Raw genomic sequence first — 10,406 nt, 5'->3', positions numbered from 1 at the left:
GACTGTTTATTTATTGAAACACAAAATAGTTGAATATTTATGCTGAACAGGGTAAATTTTATTTTGCTATTTAAACAAAGCATATAGTTAACAATTCAACAACACGTGTGTGATATTTCTCAATTTTTCTGCCATATGCATGTGCAAACTATAAGTTCTATTTCATAACTTCCCTGAGCACTTAGCAGGGAATAAATATGTACAGGCTCCTATTTTGAATTTACTTACAGCACATTAATTTAAAATAATCTCAATAAATGGAAAATAATTGTCAATTCATTTTGCTACACAGGCCACATCAACTTACAGAAGATAGAAATAAAGCTCTTCATAAACATTTTGTAAGGATCAGGCTGTTTTTTCTTGAATCCATTCAATGTACTCCTTTGTGAGCCTTGTATAAACGCCAGGCTTTTTGGCAAGTCCACACTTTTTCCCAAAAGACACAATTCCTCGGAACTCATTCTTACATATCATTGGTCCACCTGAGTCCCCCTGAAACGCCAAAAAGAATCTGTTATTCTGAAAGTGAAAGACCTGAACACGTCTATTTTGCTAATCCTGTTCAATGCTTTTATGCGTAAGAGTTATTAAGCAGTTATTTCTTGGAGATTATGAAGAGAATCAACAAGATGGTTGAGAATCTATGGAATTATAGTGTTTATTTGGTAAAACTTGTCCAGCTAGATGAGCTAGATGGCTATCCTCATCTGTGATATAATATGTCAGGTTTCAAGGAGCTCAAGGGTGATAATGGTGGGCACTGCACAACTTAGCTAACAGTGGTAAGAGTCTAAATGGTGTCAGCTAAGAAAAAAAAAACTTTATCCTCTCATAAAAGAAAGCAAGAACTAAAAGAAATTATGCTAGTGATTGAGAAGACTTCAACGCAAACAGATAATGCTGATTACTAATGACTGCATAGTTCACAAACTTATGTGATACTCAAGATATGGGAATATCCAAGAGATTGACACTGAAAGCAATGCAATCCTGACAGAAGATGTACAGAAATGGAAGCAATGTTTTTCAGAAAACCCTGGAAACATGTGATCATCTACATCCAGCAGAAAAATACAGGCGAACCATCATTACTGTTGAGTGAATGTTGTATAGAAGATAAAATACATATTTACATTCAAATGGACGACTTCAGTATTGTTCGAAAGAATCAATTTCAAAGATGGGCCAAATAAAATGCAAGGTTTTGGACATTGGAAAGAAAATATTCAGTTTAATCCATGGGTGATTTCATTTATAATCTCTACATGCTAGTGGGAAGAGATTAATATTGTGAGCTCAAGTTTGAACTTAAAGTAATCAGAAAATTGCAGACATTAATAATGATGCTTTGTCAGATTTATTACAGTTTAAAGAAGACCTAATTTTAGAGAAAGCTGTTCAAGTCATGAAAATAGAAGCCTGGAAACATAAGAGTTCAGTCCTAAGAAGATAAGACTTGGCATACAAGATCAACAGAATCTATTCATGTCGCAAGGGACAAATTTACAAAAGATACAGCAAATAAGCCAATGTGATTGGTAGGACAGATACCAAGCACTGAAAATTGTTGCCAATCCTGTGGATCAAAGAAGCCTCACTGGGGTGAATACTTTCTTGTAAAGAAATAGGTCAACTTCAGAAACTTCACTGAAGCAGGGCATAGCTGCAGGAAACAGAAATGCTAAAGAACCACAAAACCATGAGCAAAAATGAGGTGTAACAATATCCATGAGAAGGTAAAGCCAAAAATATCCAGAGGACAATGTGTGATGCAGACCACTCATTTTGGTGTGCACACAATAATGTCTTAAACTAGCTATGGGGATTTGTTACACAATATTATTAAATAGTGAGCATTGGCAGACAAAACACAGCCTTTGGGTGACAATGGTTGATGGTCCAGGGGCATAGTACTTAACTTATAAGTTCGCTACAACTGTCCAATCAAGGGGGACACTAAATATTGGAAAGTTTATGTGGATTTCACTGTCATGAATTTCCATCTCTAAGTAGAAAGACATGAATTGACCTCAGTCTCAACCAAAACGTGGATGAGGTTAAACAACAACAGGTCAAGTAAATATCATTAGAAACTTTTACTGTGCTTCATAAACTCAGAGCAGAACCTAAACAAAAAGTAGAACCTATTGAGGTTAGATATGTCAGTATAAATATTATGTATCAAGTTTGTCCAGCACTCCCACCCCATACATCCCTTGGACCTAAACAGAAATTGCTGGTTAAGTTCAGCAGGTCTGGTAACATCTGAGGAGAGAAATCAAAGTTAATGTTTTGGGTTGAGTGACGCTATCTCAGTAGCCTGGAATTTTCTGATGATTGCATCCCATCAGGACCTCAAATTCATCTAGCAACCCCTCATCTTGCCTATCTATTCTCAGGGCTTCTTTCACAAGGCTGAGCACACGCGGTTCATTTCCATCTGGGTTTCTTTGTTGTGTCAATGTTAGAAGTAACAATTTATTGTGATGCCTCCCTTCTTTTTAAAATTTTGCTTCTAACATCAGTGAGCTGGAGGAGCTGGGAAGGAGAAGAGCTGGGATGATAAAGGATTGGGATTGTCTTAACACGCGTGTTGTTTTCAGGTACATTGTGAGTAGGATCTATACTGGCTAGCAGCAGTTCTAAACAAATTAACATTAGAAGCCTTGTATCTTCTGGGCAATTAGCCCAAAGGTTCTAAGTGACAGGTCCTGGTGGCACCATCAGTGTGAGCTTCAGCTGAGCCCATTTCGGCACAATGCAACATCTAGATTTGAGTATAAGCATGCTCCTCAGAAGTTGCAATCCATATATCAACTAAATAGATTAAATAACTTTCTGAATTGCACAAGATGCATTGGTTATAGGCAACAAACGCACTTCACTAACTAAAATAATCAATTCTAACTGTTCTGTTCAGACATTGCAACCATTTTTTAAACATCTCAACTTACTTTGCATGCATCTTTTCCACCTCGTTTGTCACCAGCACAGAGCATGCTCATAGTTATTAAAGGTTTGCCGTTGTAATACTGTCGACTGTTGCACTTTGATCTGTTTATGGTTGTTACATTTACTTCTTTAAGATGGTCAGAGCCCTTTTTTGACTTTATGCTTGTCCATCCCCAACCGGCAACTGAGCAGACAGTTCCATTTTTCACATCCAAGTAATTTTTGGGCAGAGGAAGGAGATTTACATACTTGTTAAGTTCTGCCTCAGACTGTAGCTGTAATAAGTAGAGAGAATTGTTATATCCTCTTTCAAATTCTCTGAAAGTTTTTATTAAACAAGCACAATCTTCTATATGACATGAAGTAAATTGTGGATATATTCACAGACCAGGTAACAACTACAGAGACAATTGGTAAGTTAATGATGCTTCACTAGAACGAGAGACCAACTATGGTGAAGTGACATTAAAACAAAACAGAACAATGGGAAGGGGGGCAGAAACAAATATGCCTTAAAAAGTTGAATCAGATAAATCCACTAATTCTGTTCTCTCCAAAGATGTTGCCTGACCTTCTGACATTTTTCAGCACTACCTGGACTTTATGATTTTCAGTAGGGTGAGGGAGATAGAACAGAGCACTTCCTTCTACCTCCACTTTTACAGTCATCCAACTAAATGGACAGGAAGGATATCGATTGGAGGTGCAGTGGGGACTCTGTGGTTAATTGGGACTGTAGGTACGGGCATCATTGGGCAAAGGGCCAAGGCTGAAAACAAGAAGTTAGTCACGGGTAAAAATCTGGGCTGTGCACACAACTTCTCTAGTTCCTTACGGTCCTGGGCAGAGCAGTTGCCATGCCAGGCCATTACGCATTCGGACAGTATGCTCTCACTAGTGAATCTGTCGAAGTTGGTGAGGGTCCTTATGGACAAGCCAAATTTCCTGAGCCACCTGAGGAAGAAGAAGCTTTGTTGTGACTTCCTGACTATCACACCTATGTGGGAAGTCCAGGACAGGTTGTCAGTTATGGTCACTCCAAGGAGCTTGATGTTCTCCACCCTCTCAACCTCAGTTCCGTTGATGTAGATGGGGAGGTGTTCTGCACCTTTCTTTCTGAAGTCAATGATCAGTTCTTTAGTTTTGCTGACGTTGAGAGATCTCCCTTCTGTATTTTGACACGTCTTTGTTCGATATCTGTCAGGTTACGGTGGTGTTGTCAGTGAACATGCAGATGGTGTTTGTTTGGAATTTTGCAAAACAGTCATGGGTGTACAGAGAGTACAATAGGGGCTGAGAACACATCGTTGGGGGTTTCCAGTGTTGAGTGTTATTGTGGAGAAGTTGCAGTTACCCAATACAGCAAGTAATAAAAATTTCCAAATATTTGTGTCCTTAACAAGCTCAAGTTCCAAAAGTTTTGGATAGTAGTGCGATGACATTGCATTGCTGCCCGAACATCTTCATAGTTGTATATGACGATTATGGGGAAGACTGGGCAACCTAAGATAATATACAGCCTCCTTCTTTCCTTTTCAAATTCCACTCCCTACAGCTGTTTTCTTTTGGTCTATATTCTTAAATAGTGCAGTCTTTCTTGATTACACAAATGATAACAAAAAAAAGACAAATTTTGAGTGACTAGGCCAGAATGAAATTCTGATGAAATATGTAAGACGCAATAATTCATTTAATTTGTAAATTTTAACCATCTGTATGTAATATTTTTCTGTATGTCTGATTCAGAGTCAACATTAAGTCCTAAATCTTTACAAATATTAACATGAAACTTTGCTAAATTTAATTAGCTTTATTGTGATAAATGCTTCCCCATGAAGGGATAATACATAAATAAAACATATGTAGGAATTGATTTAAGTTTGCCAAAATGCGTTAAGAAACAATTTGAATGGAGACATCTTATTGTAAGGAATCAGTATGTTTCAATTAAAGGAAAGAAATGGAGGCTTTGACTCTCATGTAACTGGGAACATTATACAATGAAATGTTTTGCACTTAAGGAGGAGACAATGTACATGGTATATTGAGAATGGAATGAAGATTGAAAATGATCCTGTAGTTTGACAACCGATTTTAAATAGAAGCCGCTTATTCTATTTGTATCATCATACAATGAGAGGACTTATGGAAATCCTTAACTCAAAACCACTTACTTGGAGCAGCATGATGTCATTTTCTTTGGTTTGTTTGTCATAGCAAACATGAGGAAATTTCTGCTTCACTGTAATAATTTGTGCTGTTTCCTTTTTGCTCAGTGAATCTGTTCCAAGGACTGCCTTAACCTTCTGAGATTTAAAATGTCTGTATGTAATATTAAAATTAATTAAGAAGAGAAATTAAGTAAATAAATTGTTCAATCATTTTTCCCCTCAGACTGCATTTTTAAAATCCCATGGCCACTTGCTATAGATTTATAATTATTTCAAACCTATTGTGAAAACTTAAAGCCATCCGTGTTCATAACCTCCTATCTACCGGCTGCTCATGGAATGATCAGGAGCCTCCTAAATTGTATTATCACATTTTGACAAATACAGGAGGGACAAAATCCTGGATCTCTTTTTCTCACAGCACCTTGGATGTCCTCACGCACCAAGGACTGCAGCTGTTCAAGGTGACAGCTCACCAGTATCTTCTCCAGGATACTTGACCACAGCAACCAACTGATCAATGAGGCTGCAGATTGAGGGCCTGGTGGAATGGCAATCACTGTCTATGAGTCCTCTGAAAAATAATGACCGTGTACAAGACTACATTGACCAGGAGGAACCTTCACAACAGCACCATCTTACTCAGAGAAGTCAGCTAACCTGTCAACTTAATCCCATCACCCTTTAGTCTTGCAGGAGCAGCCTTCCATTGACAGGACTTAAAATGTGCATAACTGCAGGCAGGACAGAGGTGCAGCTGGGTTTGGGAGCAGCATACTGTTGACAAAGAGTGGAATATCTTATCGTTTGGACATATCAGTTTTCTATGAGGAAAGTAAATACAATGTTTGACATAAATGATGCAAGTATCTTGGAATGTGCCATTTATGATCATGAAACCCTTTCAGGGAAGGTAATACTCAGTTGTGGGGTTTTGTTTTAAGCTCAGTTGAAGATTTGTGGCAAACTTCTTTTGTCACTTTAGTGTGGAGAGAAAATGGTTGAGATTTTACCACTGCAGTTAATTAACCATTGAAGGTGTTCTGTGGCATCCACTCTCTTGCAGTAGTGAATGAGAACACAGCCAGGGTTGCTTTCATGCATTCGAACCATTCACCTCTGTCAGTGGCTGTTCAGTTGGCAACTTTACTGCTTTGTGCATGTAACTAAGATAGAGTGCCATCTGTAACATCAAATTATTACATAGAAGGATCTCATTGGCATAGTATAATGGCTCATTATGTCTAATTCTGTGCTGTATTTTTAATGCCTGTATGTCATGGGTTCTATGAGGTTGATGCACATATTGAGAAAACTATCTGTCCTATGAAAGAAAGTATCCATCTACTGTGCAATAAATGCTTGAACAGACCTTGCCACAGGCTGAGCAGTTGTAGCAGTTGAGCAACTCTGTAATTCCTTATGACAAAGCTGGTGGGGATCTTCAAAATCATAGACTGGGCGAGCCAGGGAGGAAGGCAGCATTTAGAAAGGAATTTGTGAGAAGCTCTACAGTTGCTTTAGCTTGCTTACAACTGCCTGAAGTGCCAGCTGAGGTTTTTAGTTGCTTTGTGTATGAAGCTACAATGACTGTTCAAGTGATCTAAGAAATTTCCACATACGTGGATAGTGCAATTGTGCAAATGTCCTCATGCATACAAAAGATCAAGCCTTCAATACATTAGGGAAGCTTCCATTTGATGCAATAATGGTACAAGTACACAATTATATGACGGTACAGACTCTCTCATATTTCAAGGTGAAAAACAGCATAAGAAGTGGTAATCGTAATGAAGGCAATGAGGAAGTTTAGGGTCCCTGAAAAGCATCCACAATACACTGTCAAGCAGTCGATGTGTGCAATGCCTGGATCACCAAAGGCTGTGTACACAATCACTTTCAACATCAGAGCAAAATATACGAAATATTACATTATTTTGAAAATGGTTCATACACTCTTATTGTAATTTTAACTTACAAGTTGCAGTGAGCTGCAGTCAATATCCATGCCGGCTTGATTAATGTTCCTCCACAAATGTGATGATTATTAATCTGGAGTGATGCCATGTAGGGTCTGGAATGAGATCTGACATCTTTACCCCCTACGATTTCGACACAGTTACCTGGAATAGCAAGCAAAATTTGCTGGGAAGTAGATGTGTGACCATAACAGAGACATTAGAAGTAAAACTGTATTTGGTCCAGTCAGAATTACTAATTGTTTGAAAACTTGGTTGAATCTGGAGAGTAAAAGTGGTACGTGTGCCTGAAACCTTGCTTTGGACCTTGTCTCTGGGAACCAGAGCCCTGTGGATACCCAAGGGGAACAGCTCTTGATTCTGTTGGCAACAATTTGGCCTGGTTTCAATGATAACAACAGAGCTTAGGTGGAAGCTGTGAGGTAGACAATGTTTAGAGGGAGGGTGCCCTGGGCTGACAGCAGCTGGCAGTTGGCTTGTAGAGCCAGGATGAACATTCCTGTTCTTTGCAAATGGAGAAAATATAGACATTTTCACATTTAGGCACCATTTAGCTGTAATCCTCAACATTCCCTATAAGGGCCATTAGTAAGGCTACATAAGGTCTGGTACAAACTAGCATCTTGTAGCAAAGGAAAAGTAGACATTTTCTAATTTGACTTAATGCTAGCCCAAGACTCAAATTGTTGAAGACATATGTTTATCTTGAACCCTCCCCCAACTGACCCTGATCCTCCTGAATGTCCTCATGCTAGCAGGAGTCACGGACTTTGTTAAAGTGACATTCCTCAAGTATACAGTGAGGGGTAGATTTGAGTGTCTCAAAACTGAAATCAAACTGTGATGAAATCTTCAGAAAAGAGCGGTTCAATTGATCAGTGCCTTTTGCTCTCAGCTGCTGGGGATTTGGGTACAAAAGGTGTCATGTGGATGATGGGAGGGGGCTGTGGGAAAGAAGATCAGATGTTCCAGAGGTCTGTCTGAACCAAGGGGGAGGCTTCCTGCAACCAGATATCTCAGGCTGTGTGTTGTCAGAGTTTAATTACCAGCTGATGGTGTGTTGAGCCGGGTGAGGAGAATATGCTACAGTCCAGCCTGAGCTTTTCTTGAACAAGGGCACTCCTGCTCCTTGTGAACCCAATAGGGAAACTTTGTCAAACTCCCTGAGGGAGCTTCTGGCTCCCTGCCCACTTTACTAGAAGTTTAAAAGGATTCCATGAAGACCAGGAGAATAGAAAACAGTACAGTTCATTTATAACTGCACCTTGTTAAATCCACTGCTCTTTTCATCCTCATTACAGGTTTCTGGCATTTATGCTGTTTTTATCACATTTGCTTAATTGGAAGCTTCTGCATGTTAAAATTACATACTTACATTAGTAGAAACTAATAATTCCTAGCAGAAATAGTATGCTCAAAATACTAGGTACACCTACTACCTGGTGTTAAGAAGTAAATAATCATCGCAGAGCTGAAGAAAGCCTGAAACATCATTTGTGCAGTCAATTTGTGATCAGTGGCTTTAAGCACATTGTATTTATATGGAGAAAGGTTGAGGATGTGGTTTGTCAGTTTACCTCAATATGATCTCAAATATCTTTCAGTGACTGTTGAGTCTCATAGATGCAGTTTCTCAGAAATTACATGGGGTTAATATATGCTAAATGCCAATTTATGAGTAACGCTGAATTGGTGAAGATTAAGACTCATAGTTTGAGCAATGAAGGTGTTTGGAAGCAATTGATGAATCAAAACTGAACAAGAAAATAGAAAATAAATAGATAATAATACCAAGTCCTAGAGTTATAGAATCATACAGCATGGAAACAGACCCTTTGGTTCAACTAATCCAGGCCAATCGTGTCCCCAAACTAAACTAGTCCCACCAGTCTGTGCTTCGCCCATATCCCTCCAAACCTTTCCTATTCATGAACTTATCCAAATGTCTTTTGAACATTTTAAATGTACCTGCATCCATCACTTTCTCCGGCCATCCATTCCACATGCAAACCACTCTCTGCAGAAAAAAGTTGCCCCTCATGTCCTTTTTAAATCTTTCTCGTCTCATCTTAAAAATTATGGCCGAGTTTTGAACTACCCTCCCTAAGAAAAACACCATTGATATTCACCCTATCTGTGCCCCTCATGCTTTTATGAACTTCTGTAAGTCACGTCCTTAACCTTCTATTCTCCAGTGAAAAAAAAGTGCCAGTCTTCCTGGGTCTATTTTTAGGTCTCAAGCCCTTCATTCCCAGTAGAATGTGAATAGTTGGTTGATAGTTCATCATTCTGATTTTCGGCATAAGTCCTCATCACTGATGATCATCTAATTTTTCTCCTCATGTTATGTGGCCCTATCTAGATCTCAAGTGTCTATGAAGCCTGGGCTGAGCATCTGCTACAACTTTAAATCGGCTCTCCCACCAGTTCCAAGCTTGGTATGAATGGGGTAGAGGGACAGAGGCCAATTCCCAACCACTTGGTGATAATGTATTATAATGTATTATAATGACCTGAGAACAGCCTCACACAAGTTATTGTGCAGTCTGCACTTTAGCCATCCAGGAAAAGGCTCTGACTGAAACAGAAGGGGCTGGAGTGCTTGGACATTTCAGCACTAAATTATATTTAATGAGGTAATTGGCTTTCCATGATGCAATACTGAGGCATAGCGAACCTTTGCATCTAATGTCTGTTCTTCTGGGTGCAATCTTATGCTGTCCCTGAAAATGGGAAGCATGGCAGGTGATGGAACCTTAATGCGTGAGAAGCCAAACTTCAAATTGCCAACAGTGGGGTGGAGCTATGATATTAACTTCTCAGAACTTTAAATGTTTCTCAAGTTTCACACCGTGGTTGTCTATGAAATGGACTGCCAAGTTTACTCTCTGTCCTTTAAAACTGAATAGCCACACATAAAGGGCAAGTCCTAGTTTGAAACATTTGAAATGGTGGCACCTGAGGGTTTTAAATATGACACCTGAGATGTGAACAGCAGAATGTCCCTGTTCTGATGTGAACAAAATTGCAAGTAACTTTGTGGATTCTGGCTCCACAGTTAATGAGAAGATTTGTGTGACACGAGCCACCAGGGCTCATGGAAGGAGACCCTCCATAAACTCTCCAAAATGTCATTTAGCCACAATGTGTGAAGATTCAGCCCTTAGTGTTTGAGATTAATGCAACAAACAAACCCTAGTCACTTAACTATGTTGTATAGGAGTCTAAAGGTGTTAATACTGTGAGTTCCATAAGCACTACCTACTATGACAATGTTATATGGATTCATGGTGAAAGCAAT

At 39.1% G+C, this 10,406-nt stretch overlaps 1 protein-coding gene across 1 annotated transcript; it reads right to left on the bottom strand.

Moving 5' to 3' along the window:
• Positions 1 to 348: 348 nt before the first annotated feature.
• Positions 349 to 8,599, bottom strand: LOC132818935 (granzyme A-like). Its single transcript, XM_060830079.1, has 5 exons — positions 8,542 to 8,599; positions 7,105 to 7,249; positions 5,130 to 5,277; positions 2,958 to 3,230; positions 349 to 495 (listed from the first exon to the last, which is right to left on the bottom strand). The coding sequence occupies exons 1-5, from the start codon at positions 8,597 to 8,599 to the stop codon at positions 349 to 351; spliced, it is 771 nt and encodes a 256-aa protein (XP_060686062.1).
• Between the last annotated feature and the right edge of the window lie 1,807 nt (positions 8,600 to 10,406).

Source organism: Hemiscyllium ocellatum, chromosome 1 (assembly GCF_020745735.1).
Source record: "Hemiscyllium ocellatum isolate sHemOce1 chromosome 1, sHemOce1.pat.X.cur, whole genome shotgun sequence".
NCBI lineage: Eukaryota > Metazoa > Chordata > Chondrichthyes > Orectolobiformes > Hemiscylliidae > Hemiscyllium > Hemiscyllium ocellatum.
Note: the sequence above shows the minus strand (reverse complement) of the source record. Positions and strands in the feature narration are given on the sequence as shown.

Bases quoted from the DNA above. Each gene is read 5' to 3' on its own strand.
- LOC132818935 (XM_060830079.1), bottom strand. From the start codon at position 8,599: ATGATGTTTCAGGCTTTCTTCAGCTCTGCGATGATTATTTACTTCTTA. The intron at 7,250-8,541 runs GTAGGTGTACCT...TTGCTATTCCAG, and splicing joins TTACTTCTTAACACCAGGTA to GTAACTGTGTCGAAATCGTA. The intron at 5,278-7,104 runs GTAAGTTAAAAT...TATTACATACAG, and splicing joins ACTGCAGCTCACTGCAACTT to ACATTTTAAATCTCAGAAGG.